This window comes from Tyto alba, unplaced genomic scaffold (genome assembly GCF_018691265.1).
Source record: "Tyto alba isolate M040663 unplaced genomic scaffold, T.alba_DEE_v4.0 Super-Scaffold_20, whole genome shotgun sequence".
NCBI lineage: Eukaryota > Metazoa > Chordata > Aves > Strigiformes > Tytonidae > Tyto > Tyto alba.
Window position 1 is genome coordinate 8,058,298 of NW_024881283.1, and position 20,975 is coordinate 8,079,272.

Sequence of the window (20,975 nt, forward strand, 5' to 3'; positions counted from 1 at the left end):
GGAGAACGGGGCTCTGCCTTACTCCCTTGTTCATGCTGTGACTGGGCTGGGAAACGGAAGGTGGAAGCACACCCTGATCCTGCCAGCAGCGAGAAGCAGGTGAGTTTGCTTTCTCAGAGAGGCAGGGGCTGTTGATGAGGACGCAGGTTTTTATTTATGCAGAGCTAGGGCTCGCATCTCAGCGGCGATTCGCTCTTCGAGGACGAAGCTGGTGTCTGTTGTACTTGTGTTGTTCAAAGGACTCAAGGCAGGGACTGGGATCCAGCTCCTGGCAAGGGTCGCACCAGTTCCTGGCACTGGCACGTTGTTCAGCTCCTGCTTCTCTTGTTCCAGGCCCTGCCCGCCTCCCCGGTCTCCTGCAGAAGGGACAAACAATGCAAAATGGGGCTCCAGTCTTGGCCAGGACTCACTGAGAAAGTTGTTGTGGGCTCAGGTTTCAGGCTGCTGTCAGTGCTGAGAGGTTTGGGGATGGGGAATGGCACTTCCCTCCATCTGCCCTCTGCTAATCCCCAGACAAACGCAGCTCTTCCATCTGTGCAGCCGGAGCTGCGGAGCCCATCACACCAGCCACTTAATCTAAATGGCTTTGGCCAAAGATAAGGTCATTAATTACACTGGGATTAGAAAACAGTACAGGCCTGGCATGGCTTGGCTCGCCATCGGTTGGAGTCCTCAACACCCTGGCCCAGCTGAGCATCGCAGCCGGAGAGCTCGAGCTGGAAGAGACCCGTGCCCTCGCTCACGGGGCATCGTCCCCAAGGCGCTGCCCGTCCTCGGAGGGGTCCCCTCGCTCGGGCACCGGCGTTCCGGCATGGCGCTGGGGTGGGCTCCTGTCCCCCGGCCCCTGGCAGGGCTGGATGCCAGGCAGAGTTGGTGACGCAGGTCCCGGGAGAGGAGCGCTGGGGTCACGGCAACCCCGGCTGCATCCCCGTCGCTCGCTGCCTCCAGCCTTGCCCTGCCTTGGCACCACGTCACGCCTGGCCCCGGCTCGCTGCCCGCTCAGGAAGGTGGGACTGGCCGAGCTCCGCTGCCCTCGCTTGTGGCCGCCATCCCTGGAGCTCAAAGCAGCCAAAGCCGCTTTGCTGATCTCACATCCAACGTCTGTCCGTGGTGGTCGAGGACTTGTGCTCGCGTCCGTTTCCTCCACCTTTCGGTTCCCTTTTCTTACCGCGTTTTGGCTGCAAAAGGTTCACGGTCGGCTCATCCTGCAGGAAATTTCTCATCCCTGCGGCGCTGCCCTTCGCTGGGGTGGGACGTGCCGCCTGCTCTGCCCCGCGGGGCGCTGCGTGGGGGGCAGCCGGGGCTGAAGCCACGGATGTGACATGGGTTTGGCCCCAGCCGTCCCCTCGTAAGGGTGAGGCAGCACTGCAGGGGCCGGGGGGGGGACGTCACGGGCGGCCGGGCTGCGGCTCTGCGCCAGGAGCCGGCCGGCACCGGGGCACAGCTGCCACCTCCCCCGGCACCGGTGACCAGCTGGTGTCTGTGCTCCTGTTTGCTGGTGGGTCTAAAGGATCCGGCCATCCCTTAACCCCCCCCCCCCTTGGAGATCCTGAGTGGTGACACTGTCCCGGCTCTTCCCATCCCAGTTCCCACGCCGTGGGGATGATCGCGTCCCAGTTCCTCGGACAAGCTGGGGACCGCCTGGGGGATGGTGTCGCCTGGGGACGGCAGCTCCTGCAGACACGGGGCAGCTGCAGCCACCGAACTGAGCCGTGTCCTGGCCTCCTCATCAGCTCCCAGCTGGGGTAGTTGTGCCACGGAGCACGAGGGGGATTTAATGAAGCCCCGGGTGATGGGCTCGGTGGGAGGGAGCCCTCGGGGCCTGCTCGGGGTCAGCAGGGCTGGCTGCCCTCGCTGCCATCACAGGGCTGGTGGGCGAAGGTAACTAATGGGGAAACTGAGGCACGGCTGATGCACGGAGTTGCTCTGAGAGCAGCCGGAGCTGGAGCAGGGCAGGGTGTTTCGCATCCCGTGGTGCCTCGGCGGCGTTTTGGGCAGGCTGCGTGGAAGCCGTGTCGCAAGAGCCTAAAAATAAAAGGAGCTGTTGGCCGAGGTTGTGCAACGGCGTGTGTGCCCTGTGCCGCGCGGGAGTTGGGCGGCTTTGGCGGCAAAGCCCGGGTGTGCGCGGCCGGATCCTGGCGCCGGGCCCAGGAAATGCCGGTATCCGAAGGGCTGGGGGCTGCCAGGTTTCCCCAAATCTTTGTCCCTTTGTGCTGCTCACGATTCCCCCGGGGCTGCCGCGGGTGGGGGGTGCTGGTGGGTGCCTGTGCGGATTTGGGGACATGGGGGCCGAGCCGGGCTGTGGTGGGTGGGACGGGTGTCCCCATGGTGGCACCCTGAGCAATTCCCGGGGGGGGGGGTCCAGAGCTCAGGGGGCTGTGGGGACTCTGCCCACGCACCCTCCAGCACAGGCTGGCGACAACGGTCATCACCCATTGCGCAGGCGGGGAAACTGAGGCACGGGCACGCCACCAGCGAGCCACCCTGCACAAGGGCTCTGTCACATGTGGGGTGCCCGTTGCCCCCCCCCCAGCAGCAAGGCGGGGGGGCTGGCAGTGCAGGCGGGAAAGGCCGCGGGAAGGAGAGCTTTGTCCTGTTGGCGGGACACCAAACCCCAGGGGGGGACTTGGCCCCATGCCCCATGAATGTGGCCGCGGCGGGACGAGTCCAGGGGAGTCCCTGGGGGGGGGGGGGGGGGGGGGGCACAGCCCCTGCCAAGGGTTGGCACGGGGCCCTGCGCTTCGGGGTGTCCCCCAGCTCGGGGGGCTGTGGGTGGGGGGCTGAGGCCAAGGGGGTCCCCCCACAATGGAGCTGGCACCGGGAGGGGGGGCCACCGGGGCTGCTTTGTCACGGTGTCACAGGGCCATCTGCCGGCAAAGGCACGGGACCCGTGGCAGCCAGCCACGGCCTCCAGCAGCCTCCCAGTCCTCCCAGTCTGCAGGTGCTGGGGCACCGGGGGAGGAGGGTGCCCTGGATGAGCTGGCTTAGGGGCAGCTTGGGGGGGTGAGGGGCGGGGGGGTCACCCTGGGGGCCAGCCCTAGGCTGTTGTCCCTCCAAGAGCTCCCGGTCACTGGCAGTGTCACAGTGGGGTTGAGACGTGGCTGGGAGATGGGATTTGTCCCAGCAGGGACAGGTCCCCAGGGTGTTACGGAGCGGGGACAGGGTCCCTGAGGGGGGGGGGGTTCAGTCCCAGGGGTGTCACGGATGAGGTTTGTGAGGGTCGAGCACGGTGATCCGGGTGCCTCCGGCCAGTGCAGTGTGGGATGGGACACAGCAGAGACAGCCCCGCTCCGGCCAAGAACAGATTAAATGTCATTTTATTTCACACCCAAAAAAAAATGTAGAAAAGAAGAGGTGAGTGGAGATATAATTACTCATATTAAAAATCTACCAGGTGAGACTGATCCATTTCCACCAGAGTCAGTGCAGATCTGTAGGGATGTTTATTCCTCCTCCTCCGCAGCCGAATGCTCGGGGACGAGGATGGGGATGGGGGTGACACGTGTCCCTTTCCCCCCTCCCCAAGGAGCCCCCGTGCTGCGGGTGCTTGCTGCCACCAGCCCCATTGGTGCAGCCCTGATTGGGTCCATCCTGCCTGGCCCCAGCACCCCCAGCGCGGTGTCCCCATGGTGCCACCCGCACCTTGTGTGCAGAAGTGGGTGTTAATTTGGGGGGGGGGGTGGGAAGGGGGGGGCAGGAGCGCATACTGGGGCAGCCTCAGGCCATTTGGATTTTTGTGTGTGTGTGTGTTTCTGTGTATTTGTTATTGTCCCTTCTCCCTCTGTACAAAATGAGCGGTATGGTCATGGGCGTAGGTGACACGGTGACGTGCGCGGGGTCGGGGCCAGCTCCGGCGGCCGCCCCGCGCTCACTGCAGCAGGGCCCGGATCTGTTTGGACGTGGTGTCATCGTTGAGGTGTCGAGTGGTGTACCTGGACAGAGAGGGGGACAGTCACCCCGCAGCACCCCGACCCCCTCCGCCACCATCCCATAGCACCCTCAGGGGGATGCCACATCCCCCCGCCGCGTCCCCCAGCCTCACCTCAGAGCGTTCAGGAGCCCCTCGGTGCTGGTTGAGGGTTGGTCTTTCAAGACTTTGATGCAGCCTTTCATCTGGTGGGGGGGGAGCGAGAGAGGCTGTGAGAGCCCGGGCGTGCTGCAAGGGGCTGCCCCCCTTCCTCCCCATCCTCCTCCTCGCTGCGTGCAGGGGGATGAGTTCCCCTCTGGACCAGCTCAGACAGAGACATCCCCACAGGGGACATCTGGGGAGAGGGACCCCTGGGTATCACAGCTACACTAGCAGGAGGGGGAGGGCTGTGACTGCCCCCCCATCCCCACCTCGCCCCACGGCCACTCACGTCGATTTTGGAGGTCTTTGCGAAGGCCCCCACGGGGTGGACGTGGTCGTAGAGGATGATGACGCCAACCATCACCCTCATGCAGAAGAGGAGGGTCTCGGTGTTGGTGAAGCGGCTCCGGTACTCCCTGTGCCAAGAGAGGGGCTGGCTGAGCCCGGCGGTGTGTGTGGGGGGGTGGCACAGGGACCCTAGCAGCCAAATGTCCCCCCCCCCCCCTCCGTGTGGGGTACTCACGGGGTCTCCAGCATCACCCTGCAGACGCAGGCCATGGTGCTCAGGCAGTCGGTCGTGTCCTCGATGGGGAGGGTTTTGTTCTGAAACCCAAGAAGTCCTGGCTGCCATTTCCCCTCCTGACCCCCACACGGTGCTGGGGCTGGAGGCGGGGGGGGGGTTCCCCTGCCCTGAGGGTCCCCCCCAGCCTCACTCACCTCTGAAACGAACTTGGTGGTGGCATTGCTGAGTGTTTTGAGCATGGGGGTGGCCTCGGCGTAAAAGAGGGACATCCTGTTGGCCATCTCGTTGTTCACCTCGCTCTCCGCGTCCAGCTGCGTGTGTGGGGGGATGATGGGGGTCACTGGTGTGGCTGATACCCTGGAGCTGTCCCCAGTCCTGTGACCCCCCTGGATGGGGGGGGGGGGGACACAGCACCATCCTCTCACCTGCAGGTTATTAATGCGATTTCGGCTGATGGTCCTTCTGTAGTAGCTGAAGTCATTCTGGATGGCAGGGTTGGTCATCTGCGGAGGGGAGTCTTGTGTTAGGGGCCTGGGGCGAGCCTTGGGGGTCCCCAAGGACCGTGCTGGCTCACAGCTTTTGCACAATCCCGGTGTGGAGACCCTGGGGGCCCCCCCAGAGCCGTCATGCCACGGAGGCAACATGGGGAGGTACCTTGAGCTCGTCGAAGCTGAGGGTGAAGTGGAGGATCTCAGCGAACTGCTTGGCCAAGGCTTGCTCCCTCTCGAGGTGCTGGGTCGGGGCGTAGGGGGGGCTGGTGAGGGCCTCCAGCAGGCTCCGCAGGGCGTTTTCTGGGGATGAAGCACCGCTGGTCCCTGTCCTGCTCCCATCCGCCTCCCTGGCCCCGGCTGGGGAAACTGAGGCACGGGGCAGCGCAGCATCTGCACCTGAGCACCCCCCAGAGCTCCCCCCCAACCTGCCCCGTTCCCACGTCCGGAGAGGGATGCAGGATGCAACGGAGGGGAGGGATGCGGGGAAGGGGGACGGGGGCCTCGGGGCGCTCACCCAGCCGCAGGGAGAACTCGTAGAAGCGTTTCAGCTTGGCGACGAGGGGGCAAACGGCGCTCCAGGCCCTCTCCTGCAGCCGCAGGTCCCCGGGGTTTTGGATGGCCTGGGTGGGGGAGAGCACCAGTGGTTGCCCTGAGCCGTGGCGGGTGGGTGGGCAGCGGGGCCGCCGGGGCTGCACCCACCTCTCGGATCTCCTGCCCAGCGCCCGTGTATGACTGCAGCTCGGCCAGGACGGCCTGTGCCTCCTCCAGCACGGCGTTCACCTGGTTCCACACCGCCGTCTCGGCCTCCGTCGGCTGCGCATCTGCAGGGCAGCGCCCCGGGGAGAGAAACCCGGAGGGCTCTGAGCGGGGCCCTGGGCGGCGAGAGCCGGAGTGGGGTGCCAGCACCCCGTCCCACGGCTCTCCCGCCAGCCCGCGGCCCTTCCTGGTGGGTTTCTCCCCCTGGTCCATCTCCTTGCCCGAGCTGGAGCCAAGCCGCGGAGAGGGGGGGCAGGTGGGGGGGTGAGTCCTGGCTGCCCTGCGACCGCGGTCCTGCTCGTGGGGGTCCCCCCAGCAGCCCCCAGCCCCGGGCTGGCCCCAACAGGCTGCAAATTGCCCCGAGGAAGAGGTGCGGAGTGATAGCCCGCGGCCATGGGTCTGCCCTGGCAGCCACGGCCCCCCCTCCCCGGGGAGACCCCCCGGACAGCAAAGGTGGGGGGAGGACGTCTGGGATGGGCGCGATGCGATGGGCGACGGGTACGAGAACTCAAAATGACGTGGATGTGGAACTCAGAATAAGTACGAAACAAAAAAGGAAAATAAAAATCCCATCTCACTTTCAAAGTCAAGGAAAAAATTAGGGCCTTGGTCAAGTTCGTTATAAGTCAACACTTTAAGAAGGTTCCCCATGTGAAACCTGCAAGAGAAGAAACAAGAGGAAAAAAGCATGATGGTGAGGTGGCGCTCGGGGAAGAGGTGCTGGGCTGCGGGCAGCGGCCGCCGGCGGCCGGAGCCCCCGTCCTCCCCCCGTGGGTCCCGGGGGGCTCGGGGTGCTCCCGGCTGACCGGTGGGTGACCCCGCGGCTGCTCCTGGCCCCGGGCTGCAGCCTCTTCCCCCCCGCGATGGTGATGAGCGCTGGCGGATGGGGTGATGGAGAGGAAGGAGCGAAGGGAGGAGAGAGCCGCCGGGCTCCGGTGTGGAGGGCGAAGCGGTGAGCGAGTCCCCGAAGTCTTGGCTACAGGCGTCCCCCAGCTCTAGCTGCGGAGCCAGCCCCGAAACAGGGGGTCCTGGGGAGCCCCCAGAGCCCCGTCCCTGCACCTGGGGGGCTGCGGAGGGGGCTGGAGGTGGGCAAAGGCTGTTCTGCCTCGAAGGAGCCAAGAAGGTCCCTCGCTGTGGGAGCAGGGCGGCTGTGTGACCCCAGCCCCAGCTATTTTGGGATGTGCCGGTGCTGGAGGTGGTGTGGTGAGCTGTGCGTGGCCTCTCCCCGCCGGGGCCAGGGCGAGTGGTTGCTGCTTGCACTATTTTTACCCCCCTCGCTCTTGCTCTGAGCTGTGCCCCGAGAAGAAAGCGGGGGAGAGGGAGGAAGCGGGGACCACGGGGCTGCGCTGGGTCTGGCATCCTGCCACGATGGCCACCATCTCCCCTACGTCCCCGTGTCCAGCCTGGGAGGTCCGAGAGCCGGTGCTCTCCTGTCCCAGTTAGCCCAGGCCAGTTGGAAGCTGGGGCAGGTCCCCCAGGCTGAAATAGGGACCCCGATCCCCATCCCTCGGGTGCAGGTGACACGGATCCTTCCCTCCTCCTTCCCCGGCACCCCTGGCCTCCAGGCTGTCCCCGCCGTGGCGGTGGCAGGGGACATGCCACATGGCCACCCGGTGCCGTCGGCTAACAGCAATGGGCACGTCCCCGAGGTCCTCGTGCGCCAGGTCCCGCTGCCAGGGTGCATCCTGCATCCCCGCCACTCAGCTGGGGACATCCCCCTGCACTTTCAGGGACGGGGCATCTCTCGGGGTCCCGCTCCCTTGCCCCACTCAGCCCTTCGTGGGGCACGTCTGGGGCTGCCCCGAGGCGTCTGGGGACACGGGGCTGCTTGGGGACACCGTGCCTGTCCCCATCTTACGGAGAGCAGCCGCGGCGGCGGCCCTGGCCCCCTCCCCGCGCCCACCCTGCTCACGGGACTTACTTTCAAAATCCAGGAAAAAATGAGGACAGTTTTCTAAATCTTTGCCCAATACCTTTATCAGGTTGCCCATGGCCAGCAGACCTGAGCGAGAGAAACAGAACAGAGTGGAACAGCACCGGCACCGCCGGCCGGACACCCCGGCATGCCCGAGCCCCCCACCGCCGCCGCGGCACCTACCTGCACCCGTCCCGCCGGGCTCAGCACCCCGCGGCCCCGCTGTCCCCAGCCCGCACCCTCCGGGCCGGGGCACGTGGGTGCGAGCGTCCGCCGAAACGTGGCGGCTCTCCCCGGCCCTTCCGCCGCTGCCGTTTGCCGAGGCGGGGAGGGAAGCGGGGCGCGGGTTCGCGAGCGTCACTCTTCCTGTGGGCACCCCTGGCCGCGCCGCCTCCTCCGAGGCACCCCAATTCCCCCGCCCCGGCCCCCCACGCTCGGCCAGGGGACGGGGAGGGGGTGCTGCCCCAGGTGACCCCCGTGGGGTCATGACAATGCATCCCGGGCGATGGGGCCGGACACCCCCCACGGACAGGGGAAGACCTCAATTGGGATTTCTACCCCACAGACTCGGTTTGGGGGGTCTGGTGCCCGTACCGGAGCATCCCACCCACCCCCACGGCCACGGCTCTGAGTCCTTACCTCAGTGCCCGGTGCGGTGGCTACGGCAGGAGCAGGGGCTGTGCCACCCACCTGGATCACTTCATGGGCCGGCGGGGACCTGTGGGCAGGAGGGCGAGAGGGTCAGGCCACCCCCCCCCCCCCGGGCACCTCTGCACCCCGGGGACCCACCGGTGGGTGACCAGGCGGGGAAGCACGGTGGGACGCTGGCTCTTCCTGCCACAGCTGGCAGCCCTGCACGCTGCCGCTAGCCTTCACCTTATTTGCCTCGATTATATTTTTATTGCCAGCAGCCCGGTGTCGCCGGGCTTCCCTCCACACCCCCTGGGGGACTTGCCAGCAGCTGGGGGACAACCCCAGGGCTGAGCCATCTGTCCCCATCTTTCCTTGGAGAGGCCAAGACCCCCAGGGATAACTTTCCCGGCGCTGCTGGTTGGGTTTGCTCTTTTCCACTCGTTGCATGAAGATCCCTTTATGCTGCTGCTGAGCCACAACCCAAATCCTGCAGGCACCGCGATGCTCCCCTGGTTCCCCCGTTCCCCCCCCCCGTTTCCTACAGGGATGTGGGAGGGTCAAGGTTGTCCCCACGGTGTCAGTGGGCTCCAGAAAGCAGCTGCGGGATTCAGCAAGCTGTAATTAAGTGCTTGGGTTTAATTAACTTGGCTGGGGAAGGGGATAGGAGGAGCTGGAGGAAGCAGCAGAGGTGGGGAGGGGTAGGGTGGCCTCATGCCTGGGATGGGGCTGCTGCCCCCCAGCCCAGCGCTCCCTGCTCAGCCCCAGTGCAGCCCCTCGGCATCAACAGTGATGGCTCTGCCTCCCTCCTCCTCCTCCTCTTCCTCCCAGGCCCAGTAAGCAGTGGCTTTACATTGGGACTGCATGGGATGCGCCAGCCTGATGCCAAAATTCAAGCTGCTTTGGGGAAGCCAGGGCACCCAGGTTCCCCACTGCACCCCCCTGCCTCAGTTTCCCCACGCTCCTACCCCACGGCGGGGCATGAAGACACTCAAGTCTGCCCTGGTGCAGTGACCCTGGGGTTCGTCCTGTTGGGTGCTGGTGTGTTTTGAAGGGGTGCTGGGCCCCACAGGATGGTTTGGGGGGGGCCCTGGGGTGCCTGGGGCAGCCGTGGGGTGGGAGATTTGCACCCGCTCTGCCCCGGCATTTGCCTCCACGCTGTGATCAGCGTGCGGGCGTCCCCGCGCCGCAGTTGTCCTTGACGGGTGGCTTGGGGCTGGGATTTGTCACTGCTGAACTCTGCCTGTGCCCCGGCGTGGGGGCATGGGTGGGTCCCCACGGTCCCCAGCGTGGGGACCCCCTGGCATGACCCCTGAGCCATGGCACAGGCGTTGAGTGCCAGGTGGGAGGAGGAGAATCGCTGCAGCCCCCCTGGTCTGGAGGGGCAGCTCCGTTTGGGGCTCGGCCCCTGATTTGCACCATTTTCTTGGCCTTGGGTGCCTACAGCCCGCGGTGGCCCTTTGCCTGAGGAGCCACGGCATGTGTGTGTCCCCCCCCCTCCCCGGGGTGTCTGGTGGGGAGGGCGAGGGGCTCCCTCCAGCGCGGGCCCCCCATCGCCATGAGGCTGAACTGGGGGAAGCTTGTGCCCCAAATTCACCAGGAAAGGCACCCCACCCCAAGACTGCTCTGGCGGAGGGGTGCGCTGCTGGAGGAGGGCTGCCCAAAAGGGGTGTGGGGATAGAGGCGGGGGGGGTGGGGGTGTGTGTGTATGTGTGTGTGTGTGTGCGTGTGTCCCCAGCCACACCCGATGTGGCCCCGGGGTTTGTCCCTCCCTGTGGTGGCTTCCCCGCACCCCAATCCTGCTCCAGCCCCCGCTCCTCTCCCTGCACCGCCACATCTCCCTGCTCCCCCTGAGCACCCTGCCCCACGGGGACCCCGCGGCAGATGTCACCTCCGTGGGGACATCCCAGCTGATGAGGTGAAACCCTCCCCCGGCTCCAGGCAGGGCTAAATCCTGTACCCAGGAGCCTCCCCCCCCCCACCCCCCCCACCCTGGTCAGTGGTTCCCAGGCTGGCCATGCCAAAGGGGCAGCAGTTCCCCCCACCCCAACCCCCCAGGATCAGGCCCATCCCCGTGTCACCTGGGGCCGTTTTGGGGCTGTGCCCCTTTGCTGCGGGCGCAGCGTCGCTGTGGGCACCGCAGGCTGGTGCGGCACCGCACCCCTCAGCTGGGGGCTGGGTGCCCCCCCTTCCTCTTGACTCAGCTCCACATCCCACGGCCCCCCCCTGCCCGTTGGGTGCCCGCTGGGTGCTGGGCCAACAGCCCATCGCTGAGCACCCTCCAGCCACTGCCACCCCTCCCCTCTACCCCCCCGGCCCATGGCCGCACCAGCATCGCTGCAGCCGTTGCAGGGTCGGACACGCAGTGCCTGAAGGATTTTTCATGGGGGGGGACCTTATCCCAGGAACCGGGGGGGCTGGGGCCAGATCCTGCCCGGGGTGGAGTTGGGGCTTCCCGGGGACTGTCCCCCCCCGCCATGGTTTGGAGACCTCCCTGGCTGGAGGGAGGTGTGAGTGCCCCCCCTCCATGGGGCTGAGTCCCCCCCAACCCCGAGCGGGGCCGGTGGGGGTGCTGGGGGTCTCGCTGCGGCTGCGGGTGAGCGGCAGGATTTACCGCAGGGCTGCCGGGGAGCCGAGCCGCAGCACCCACCCAGCGCGGGCGAGCACCCAGCCGTGCACCCACACCCACCCGGGGCCACCGGTGGGGCTGCAGCACCCCGGGGAGGTGTGTGTGTGGGGGGGGGAGGGGGGGTGTGAGCTGCCCCCACCCCATCACCCCCAGTCCCGGAGGCACCCAGCGAGCATTGGGTGCACCGGGCTGGGGGTGCAACGGGAAAGAGGGACCTCTGCGAGGGGTTTGGGTGCCCCGGGGGGAAACAGCCAGGGGCTGCCACAGCCCCCCCGCCCTGCCCTGCTCTTAGGCCTGGTGGCACCGCTGTCCCCACCCCTCCTTCCCCCCCACCCCTGCCGTGGCGGTCCCCACTCACCGTGGCCGTGGGGAGCTCGAGGCGTGGGCAGGCGGTGGCCGCTGCCGGTTGTCTGCGGATGCTGCCGGAGCGCGGGGTGTCGGGGAAGAGCCGCCCGCCGTCTGTGTGAGCCGCCCTGCGCCAGCTGCCGAATGCACCACAAAGACCACCATAGCCCCCCAGTCCCCCCCCGCCCCACGGCACTGGTGACGGTGACGTCTCAAGTGTGTGAGGGAGATGGGGAACGCTTAACCCCCTGCGTGCCAGCCGGCAAACCTCTGCGGCCTGCCTAGGCACGGGCTCCGGGGCCCACTGGGGTGCTGCTCCCTGGTTTTGGGGGACGTGGGGACTGTGTCCCGTCCCCCCCCCCCCCCCCATCAGAGCCAGCCCAGCTCAGCCCCAGTGACCTCAGCCTGCTCTGAGCAGGGGGAGGGAAGCCCTAAATTTTCCTTTGCTCCTGCCCCAGCCCATGGACAGTCCCGCTTCCCCCCAGTCCCCTCTCTGGGGAGGGGGACAGCCACCAAACCCACTCGGTGCCACCGCCACAGGGCCAAACCAGATGCATGCACCGGGTGCCCCATTTTGGCCAGGCAGCACCATCCATCCCCCCTTGGCTCCCGCCGGACTGGGGCCAGGAGGGGTTTGGATGGCACGTGCCAGTGCAGAGCTGTTCCCACAGGGGTGATTTGGGAGATAGGAAGCAGGTGGGGAACCCCAAAATTGGAGTATTTCTGCTTTTCCACCCTGCACCCCCTTTTCCCAGGTCAGCACAGAGCATCATGATACGAACATCAAGAGTGACCCTGGGTGTTGTGGTCACCCCAGGTCCAGCGTGCCCAGTGGCACCCAGAAGTGTCCCCTGGGGACAGAGCGTGGGTGACAGCAGCTCCTTGCTCCTTTACAAGGGCATTTCTGCACAGGAAAGCACTGTATGGGTGCCCACCCTACAGCACCCCGATGCCAGCCAGGACACCCAGCACCAAGCCTCAGCCCTGGGGTGCAGCGGGCAGCGAAGGGACCTGCTCCGGGGACGTCAAGTGGCCGTGGAAAAGCTGAGGCTGCTGGTGAGGAAACACGGCTCAAAAAGAGGGATCAGCAGAAGAAATGGGCAGGCGAGGGAGAAATCCCTGGTTTGCTCCAAAACTCTCTGCAAACCACAGGTCAACCCCAAACGCTGCCCACAGCAGGGCTGGCACAGGGTGCCCCCTGGGCACACGTGCCTGTGGATGTGCCACCCGTGGAGGGGCTGTGCCCAGGGAGAAGCCACCCAGAGCCCACCCTGATGTCCCAGTGTGTGCCCATGGCCCACCAACCCTGTGCTTGGGCCATGTGGCTGCTGCCCAGTGTGTCACTGGAAAATGTTTTGGGTTTTTTTTTTGTGGGGTTGCACTGGCCATGAGCGTTGTGCACTGGCCCGAAGAGAGGGGGGTCTTTCCCCATCCCCATCCTGCCCAGCTGACCCCACCCGGGGTGATGGGTCCTGGCCAGGACCGTGTTGTGGGGATGCTCATGGGAGATGAAAGTTGGGGGGTCACAGGGGGGGCTGGCTGAGCAACCGATGTCCCGGGCACCGCCGGTGTCACAGCCGGGTGATCTGGCAGTGCAGCAAGACAAGGGCTGTCGGGAAGCCAGGGCGAGCGGCAGCGACTCCTGCTCCCCACGGCTCCCAGCAGTTTTGGGGGGGGGGCTGATCCATCGGCAGCAGCCTCAGGCAGCGGGGGGGCTGTGGCTGCAGTGTCCCCCCCACTGGGCACAGCCCCCCCCCCCGAGCTGTGCTGCTGCAGCCCGTAGCCGCTGGGGGAAGCTGCAGCCCTTTGCATTCGGCAGCGTCACTGGGTAACGAGGTTTTCGGGAAGGGGTGAGGCCCTGGCAGCTCTGCACCCCGGGGGGACCCCTGGGCAGGGACCTGGGGTGATGATGCTGCAGGAGCGAGGAGCAAAGGGCTGCCATGGAGCCAGCACTGTCTGCAGAGCCGGTTGTGTCCCCTCCCAGACAGACTGGTGTCCCCTCTGCAATCCCAGGGCCAACACCCCAGTCGAGCCTGGGCTCACATTAGGGTTTAGGGTGCCCCGACCTGGGTGCTGGGCTCAGCTGGCTGTTCCAGCCCACGGGCTTGGGATCACCAGTCCAGCCAGCCCTGCACGAGCCCAGGCATCTCCCCGGCACCAGGACTTGGGGTGTCGCAGCCACAAAATGTTGAACATCCCCCGTACCCCACAGCCACACTGGTCCCCATCCCCAGGGAGCCCACGTCGCACCCCACCTGGCGCTCCCTTGTCTCTTCCATCCGCTCCATGCCCCTTTGGCACACCCTGTCCCATGAGTTGAGCTGTGCCAATCTCAGCCCTGGCAGCCATGCTGCCTCAATTAAGCACTTATTAATTTTTCAGTCCCCCTGCGCGCCCTGAGCGCGGGCGGTTTGCAGTGGCGCTAATTGATGTCTTCTCTACTTCAGCATTTAAGAACCAGCAGCGGGTTGCCCAGCCGGCACGGACTGGGGGGGCTCTACCCCCCACCCTCTTAGGGAAGGGCTCATGGAGAGGTTTTGGGGCCACGCAGAGCCACGTGCCCAGCACCCGGCAGAGGCTGCTGGAGTGACCCGAAATCCGCGGGGCTCAATCACCCCACCCCGGGTGGGGATCCAGCCCCAGAGAGGGGCACGGCACAGAGTGCAGCTGTGGTGGGGGTCCCAGCCCTGCTGCCCCTGGGACAGGCGGGTGATGGATCCCTGCAGCCCCTCCGCTGCATGTACAGAGCTGCAAATATCGGTGTCCTTTTGTAAACCAGCCCTCTCTTGCCTCCACGTTTCTGCAGCTTCGTGCAATCACTTCCTCAGCGAGGGGGTGTGCCCCCAAGAACAGCGCTGGACCAGGGGGGTGCTGAGCCATGGGGAAGGGCAGAGCACCCCACGGCACCCACTGTCCCATTGGGGACCGGGATGAGGACTGGGATGGTTGGATGGAGCTTTCATCCAGGCTCAGTGGCCACCGGTTGCAGAGGGGCTGCTGCGGAGGGGCCTGGGTGGCAGCGGTGTCACTGTGGGATGGCCAAGGTCACCGGGAAGAGCCTCCAACGATCGCCATGGAAACACTCCACGTTTGGTTCTGGAGATCAGAGCGGTTTTCTCGGCCCTTTCCTCTCTGCGCTTCAGCTGTGGCTCTGCCCAGCAAGGAGGATCGAGGTGTGACCCTGTGTCCCCCCCAGTGCAGGCAGCGTGGCACCTGCCAGCCCTGAAGCACCCCAAGGGAAGGAGATTTTGGGGTGCTTTGGGATCAGCCACAGCCAGCAACAGGAGCCAGAGGAGGGTGAGTGGGGCAGAGGGAGGAGGAGGAGGAAGCAGGGAAGCAGCAGAGTGACAGAAGGGGCAGGGGGTGCAGAGGGGCTCTGCCCAAGACTGGGGACCAGGCAGGTACCTTCGGGCCGGCGGCAGCTGCGATGCTGAACCCAGCACCCCCCGCATCCCACTGCTGGCATTCCCCCCCCATCCCGGTCCCAGCATCCCCCCCTGCCACATCCTAATCTCAGCATCACCCCCCAGCCCCACATCCCAGTCCTAACATCCCCCCTGCATCCCAATCCCAGCATCCCCCCCCCCCCTTACATCCCAGTCAGTATCCCCCCTGCATCCCGGTCCCAGCATCCCTCCCCCCCCCCCCCAAAACATCCCAGTCCCAGCATCACCCCCCCGGCCCCCATCCCGGTCCCAGCATCACCTCCACGTTCCCCCCCAGCATCCCTGTAGCCCCCCCCCCCCCCAGTCTCCCACCTCGACCCCCCCCTCCCGCGGCCCCTCCCTCATGATTGACAGCGCTCCCAGCCAATGGGCGAACGCTGCCGCCTGTTGGGGGGGGGGGGGGGGCGGGAGGCCCGCAGCTACAAGAGGGGCGGGAGCGGCACGGATAGAGCCGGCGGGCTGGACCGCGGCCCCTCCGGTACCGGCACCGGTCACCGGCTTCGTGCCCCGCCGAGCCGCCTCCCGCCCGCGCCGCACGACAGGTAAGGGCCGTCGGGGCCGGAGCCGCCCCCCTCCCGGGGCTGGGACCCGGTTCCCCGGTGCGGAGCCGGTTCCAGCGGGTGATGGGGCCGGTGCTCCGGAGCTGCCCCCCCCCCCCCCCCTTCTCCCCCGGGTGGGCAGAACAGCCCCCGCACCCACGAGTGCTGCTGCCCCCAGCCCGGCCGCCCCATCCATCCCTCGGGGGCCGGGCCCTGCATCCTTTCCCGGCTCCCCAGGGTGCCGATCCATCGCGGTGGTGCTGGAGGCTGGGTGCCCTGCTCTGCCCGGGGTGCAGCCCCGGGGAGGGGAGGGGGGGACACCCATAGGGACCCCCCTCTGTCCTGTTTTGAGACCAGCAGCTGGTGACCAGTGATGATATCGGCGCTTTGAGACAAGTGGTTCATGCCAAGCGCGTGGTGGCCCTTCTGGCTGCTGGCCCCAGCAGCTGTCCCTGCTGTCCCCTGCCCTGGTGTGGCCTGTGCCGGGCCCTGCTCAGAAAGGGGAATAGAGGTCTGTGGACCAAAGGATGCTCTTCTTGAGCTCTGGCCTCTTTGAGGGCTTCACTTGCAGGGTAAGGTGTGGTGCTTCTAGCAAAGGTCCAACATTGCTGTTCCCTTACGGGAAAAGCTGCCCCTTGGGCAGGTGAGAGGCTGCGTCCACCCCCCAGCGCGGCTGGTGGGAGATGCAGGAGGACACGAGCGTGGTACGTGGTGGGGATTCATCAATCCCTGCGGTTTAGAGCCGGACTGTGGTGCCAGGAGGGCTCGTGTAGCTCCGCAGCAGAGCTGGGGATCGCTGGGGAAGCGTTGTGCTCCGTGGGCGTCCGGATGTTTCCTCGGTTCTGGCTGCCGAGGGGTGGTGGGTTAAGCGCTGCTGCCGCAGACGGTGACAGATGCTGGTGGGATGATGGGGCAGGAAGCAGCCTCTGCCTGCGGGATTAACTGGGAGCGTGAGGAGCCCCACATCGCTGCGGGGGGGGGTGAGGCTTGTGCCCATTCCAGGGTACCCCCATGTCCTGCAGCCCACATGGCCAGGAAATCAGATGCTCGGAAGAAGAGATGGTGCTTGGTCAGGCTCCAGGTGAACTTCTACTCAACTTTCTCTTTGGAGGGAGAAGCTCCAGGAGCTCTCGGCAAACCATCTGCTGCTCGGGCTGAGCGGCGCTGGTAGCCAAGGCTGCGTGGGAGCGGGCACGGCGTGTATCGGAGCAGCTCCGCATTCTGCCCACGCAGCTGCGGGCTTGCCAGCGCTCCGGTGCACCGCGCCGCAGGCAGCCCCGCAGCAGAGGGGTGCCTGGACACTGACCCCATCCTCACCAAGGGCTGGCCGGGGGTGGGTCGGGCATCGCTGCGGCCGTTGGATGCTGTAAGTCAGATGGTGCCAGTGAGATTTTTTTTTTTTTTTTTCCCCTGCTTTAATGGCACACTCACGTTGCATCTTTGTCCCATCCTCACAGAGGGCAGCTGGACGTCATGGCCTGGTAAAGGCCATGTGAGTTCTGGGTCTTCAGTTGCTTTTTGAGTGTTTTTCTGCAGCCTAAAGGGAGCCAGCCTAGGAGATGGAGGGGACTGAAGGTGATGCTGCTGTCTGCACTGGTGGTCTGCTCCAGGGCCAGCTCCTGCACCTCTCCAGCAGCACAGGCCACCACTGAACGTGGGCACCAAGCCTGTCCCCAGTGCCACAGTCGCTGTCCTGGCATTTGACAGTGCACAGACACCCATCAGCTGGGTGGATCAGCTTTACCGTGGGGAAGAGGCATGTGGGGTCGGCCAGCTGCTGGGGTGGAGCAGGGCCTGGGACCACCAGCCCTCCCCGTGCCCGGTGGGTAGGAGCTGTGCATTTTCCCTCCCAGGGGCAACCATGGGCAAGCACAGCAGCAAGCTGGCCCCGGAGATGCTGGATGACCTGGTGAGGAGCACGGAGTTCAGCGAGCAGGAGCTGAAGCAGTGGTACAAGGGCTTCCTCAAGGACTGTCCCACCGGCATCCTCAACCTGGAGGAGTTCCAGCAGCTCTACATCAAGGTGGGCTCCAGCCGGGGGCCCGAGTGCTGCCTGTGGGGCTGGAGCACCCTGTTCCTGCCGGGGCAAGGGTGCTGCTTTGGGTGCAGCCTCTGCGCCCAGCTCCCCTTCCCTGTTTCAATCTCTCTCTTTTCTCTCCTCCCTGCAGTTCTTCCCCTATGGAGACGCCTCCAAGTTTGCCCAGCACGCCTTCCGCACCTTTGACAAGAATGGTGATGGGACCATTGACTTCAGGGAGTTCATCTGTGCCCTGTCTGTCACCTCCAGGGGCACCTTTGAGCAGAAACTCAACTGGGCCTTTGAGATGTACGACCTGGATGGGGATGGGAAGATCACACGCTTGGAGATGCTAGAGATCATTGAGGTACCAGTGCTTAAAATCAGCAGGGGTAGATTGCTTTTTCCAGGCTTTTCACAGCTATTGAGTCAGTTTTGATACCAAAGAATGAGTTTTCCTGCCTAAAGCCTTGTCTTAAAGGTACCTGGTGTGCACTGTAGCTGTGCAGCATCATAGCTTGTGCCACCAGCTAACTGGGTCCCAGCAGAGCAGCAGTCCTGTCCCCTGCCTTGACCTGGGATTTTCCACCCATCCAACATTCCTGCTCTGGTACTTTGCTTTTCTTCTTGCTCCAGGCCATTTACAAGATGGTGGGGACTGTGATCATGATGAGGATGAACCAAGACGGGCTGACGCCCCAGCAGCGTGTTGACAAGATCTTCACAAAGATGGACAAGGACAAGGACGACCAGATCTCCCTGGAGGAGTTCAAGGAGGCAGCAAAAAGCGACCCCTCCATCGTTCTCCTCCTGCAGTGCGACATGCAGAAATAGAGCCCTGGGGGCTCATCGCTGGACTGGCCGCAGCCAACCTCTGCTCCCTGTGATGGTTTCCATCCCCATTTTCTGCTGATTCTCCCTCGTGCCCGCTTGGCCCCAGGCGTGAGCCACACTCCATCCCTCTTGCCACCCATCCGCCTCCGCTCCCGGCTGCGTCCTGGGCAGCCCACAGTCCGTGGGCTGTAGCTCTCCCTCGATGGGTAGAGCCTGCTCTGGGTATTGCTGGCTTGAGGTTACCCCCAAATCAACCCTCTCCCATCCTGGAGCTGGACTCCTGCAGCCAGTGGTGAGAGTTCTGGCTCCCCAGGGTCAACTGTTCCTACATCCCTGCTTTCTCCCTGCTTTCCCCCACTGCTCTGCCTGGCCCATTCCCAGATCCTAACTGAAACCAGCTCCTCCTCCTTTCTGCTGATCCCCCCCTCATTGCTTGTGATGTCTCCAGTGAGGCTGAAAAGTCCCAAATCCTGGTCCTGGTCTCTCCTTCATTGCAAATTCCCTGCAAAGCTGTCCAGAGGGTCCAGGGTTTGCCCCTGGGTGCTGGGGAGCTCAGGCAGGGTGCTGCACCTTCCCTGAGGGCTCGCTGCCTTGGCTCTCTCTGCCCAACTTTAGCTTTTCCACCTCTCCTTTTGCTGCCGGGAGCAGCCAGGATTGGCCAAGGGACTTTATGGGAGAGCAGAAGTGTCCAAGGCCACCCCTGGATCTGGCCAGTGTCTGATCTCAGAGAAGCTACCTTCCACCCCATCACTTTTGTGAGCTGGCAGAGCAAGTGGGTGACCACAACAGCCCTGGCAGCATCTTGGATGCTTTGTGCAGTTTCTGGCCTTCCTGGATCTTGAGGTGATGGCTTGGGGGGTCCTAAATTGAAGGCGGGGGTTGCCTGACTCCTCCACGGGCTTCCCTGGGGCAATGGTGGGATTGCGGGTGTTGAAGGCATGTCCTGGTGCCACTCCTGGTGTGTGGCACTACTGTGGGGACTGGTGGGTCCTGTACTGGGGCTGTGGAGAGGTGTGGATGGGTCCTGTACCTGCTGAGCCTCCTGGAAAGGCTCTGAGGCCACAAGAAACATGTCTGTCTCCTTCCTTCCCCCCCCCATCCCAGCCTGCTGCCTCCATCCCTCCTGCCCCAGGACAGGAATATTATCACAGATTGGTATTTAGTCTGCACGTTGTGGTGTTGATGACTGTAATATCTGTTAGAAGATGGTGAAGTTGTTATCTATTTTTTTAATGGAAAAATAAACTGTCCCCCATGTGTGGTGTTCCTTCCCGAATGGCTTAGTGGGGGGCAGCTGGTTGCTGCAACTATGGGGAGAGCAAGAGGACAACACTGCACTCCTGTGCATCAGTTACGGGTTTCATCTGAGCTTGTGACACTCCAAGGGATGGAGAAGACCTTGGGGACAGCACAGTGTGGCTCAGCCTGAGGAACCTTGAAGATGGGTAAAAGTATGACCCTTTAGCCATGCAGATAGCTCTGGGGAAGGGGGATGTTATCTCCTGGGTGTGGGTAGGACCAGACATCCCTGGTCTGTGCTGGAAATAGATTTCATTTATCGACCAGAAGCTTGACCCTGGCTGTGCCCTTCATTCAGGCCTGGGCAGAGCCAGAGGACCTGGTGGCTTTGTCCTGGGCCCCCATCCTAGCACCACTGGCAACTGGGACTGGTTATTACTATATCTTTGTCCTTCTTCTCAGCCTCCTCTTCTCCGCCCCCATCTTTTCCGCACATATTTTCCTCTGGCCTTTCTTCTCCATCAGCAGCCTGCAGAGACAGTGGCTGTTGCTAAGGAGCTCTCACCAACTTTAACTACTTCTCTGTAGTCAATCAGGCAGTGCTGGCTCCCGGCTGCGAGCCTGGCCATGCCGCGCTGCTCACCCCATCCCGCCTGGCTCCAGCGTGTGGGGACGTGTGTGACTTGGCTTCCACCCTGCAGATCACCAGCATCTCGTCTATCCTGCAGCAGCCAGCACCTGAGCACAGACATGGGAGGATGCCAAAACCACAGCAGCGTGTGTATTTTTAGGAGTGCCGCTGAGGGAGAACTCTGCACCTTGGGTTTGGCGGTCGTGCTCGCCTGGGCTGGCCGGAGCGTGCGTGTGGGGTTGCAGCACAGCAGTGCCTGGGGAAGGAGGGACAGGGCAGGTTGTCACCACTGTGTGGGAGCCTGGGGATGTGCCAGGGCTGCTGTCTGAAAGGGCAGCAACTTAAGCTCGAGAGGCGACTCAGAATAGCCTCTGTGATCCTGGGGCCTGCAAAGCTCCTGCTTTCCTTGGGGCCACCCAAGCTCACGTATTTCCCAGGAGAGATCTGCAAAGTCCCTGGGGAAAGGGAGTCTTTGATGAGGCTGAAATGATGATAAACTCCTAGAAGGGCATCCCAAAAGGTTTGGGATCCAGGCAGCTGGGTGAGCCCTGGAGCCAGCCCTGTTGACCGGCGCCCAGCTTCCCCTGGCTCTGCTCTCCTGGTTGAACCTCAGTGTGAGTGAGGTTGGGTTTGATCAGTCTCATGGGCAGCGACACGGGTGTCCCTGAGGCTGTGGTCTGTGAGGTCTGTAGGAAGAGTTGGTGTTTAGCTGCTGGCACAAAGCTTTGGGCAAAATCCTTCTGCTGGCCCCGGTGCTGGGGCTCTGTGACCTCCCAGATGCTGCTCTGTACCAGGTGAGACAAGGTGGGCTCCTCCATCGCTTGGCTCTTCCTGGCTGACCAGTTTTGGTCCCTGGCATACACTCCTTGCACCCCGAGGGCCTGGGGTGGGGTGTCTGCTGGTTATGGTGC

The 20,975-nt window shown here is 64.4% G+C and overlaps 2 protein-coding genes across 8 annotated transcripts; one reads left to right on the forward strand and one right to left on the reverse strand.

The window, feature by feature from the left end:
- Window positions 1-3,299: 3,299 nt before the first annotated feature.
- Window positions 3,300-11,554, reverse strand: LOC116964266 (CYFIP-related Rac1 interactor A-like). 4 transcript variants are annotated; one of them, XM_042793760.1, is made up of 13 exons: window positions 11,372-11,554; window positions 8,394-8,472; window positions 7,761-7,841; window positions 6,418-6,497; window positions 5,783-5,904; window positions 5,598-5,703; window positions 5,247-5,383; window positions 5,018-5,095; window positions 4,787-4,903; window positions 4,593-4,672; window positions 4,359-4,485; window positions 4,043-4,113; window positions 3,300-3,932 (listed from the first exon to the last, which is right to left on the reverse strand). In XM_042793760.1, the coding sequence occupies exons 4-13, from the start codon at window positions 6,488-6,490 to the stop codon at window positions 3,869-3,871; spliced, it is 975 nt and encodes a 324-aa protein (XP_042649694.1). In that variant the 5' UTR covers window positions 6,491-6,497; window positions 7,761-7,841; window positions 8,394-8,472; window positions 11,372-11,554; the 3' UTR covers window positions 3,300-3,868. The 4 variants fall into 4 exon arrangements, with proteins under 4 accessions (XP_042649694.1, XP_042649695.1, XP_042649696.1 ...); XM_042793761.1 differs by lacking the exon at window positions 7,761-7,841; XM_042793762.1 differs by lacking the exon at window positions 6,418-6,497.
- A 2,860-nt stretch (window positions 11,555-14,414) lies between these two features.
- On the forward strand, window positions 14,415-19,451 carry HPCAL4 (hippocalcin like 4). Of its 4 annotated transcripts, none has more exons than XM_033003296.2 (4): window positions 14,415-14,655; window positions 17,197-17,366; window positions 17,512-17,727; window positions 17,997-19,451. In XM_033003296.2, exons 2-4 carry the CDS (start codon window positions 17,205-17,207, stop codon window positions 18,192-18,194), a joined length of 576 nt encoding a protein of 191 aa, XP_032859187.1. In that variant the 5' UTR covers window positions 14,415-14,655; window positions 17,197-17,204; the 3' UTR covers window positions 18,195-19,451. The 4 variants fall into 4 exon arrangements, with proteins under 4 accessions (XP_032859187.1, XP_032859190.1, XP_032859189.1 ...); XM_033003299.2 differs by lacking the exon at window positions 14,415-14,655 and adding an exon at window positions 15,225-15,346; XM_033003298.2 differs by lacking the exon at window positions 14,415-14,655 and adding an exon at window positions 15,895-15,915.
- Window positions 19,452-20,975: the final 1,524 nt, after the last annotated feature.

Excerpts from the sequence above, each read along its gene's own strand:
- LOC116964266 (XM_042793759.1), bottom strand. The coding sequence starts at position 7,198 with ATGCCAGACCCAGCGCAGCCCCGTGGTCCCCGCTTCCTCCCTCTCCCC. Across the intron at positions 4,904-5,017 it reads ATCGCATTAATAACCTGCAG|CTGGACGCGGAGAGCGAGGT; the intron begins GTGAGAGGATGG and ends CCACACACGCAG. Across the intron at positions 4,486-4,592 it reads AGGGTGATGCTGGAGACCCC|GGAGTACCGGAGCCGCTTCA; the intron begins GTGAGTACCCCA and ends CTCTTGGCACAG.
- HPCAL4 (XM_033003297.2), top strand. Across the intron at positions 17,367-17,511 it reads TCCAGCAGCTCTACATCAAG|TTCTTCCCCTATGGAGACGC; the intron begins GTGGGCTCCAGC and ends TCCTCCCTGCAG. Across the intron at positions 17,728-17,996 it reads AGATGCTAGAGATCATTGAG|GCCATTTACAAGATGGTGGG; the intron begins GTACCAGTGCTT and ends TTCTTGCTCCAG.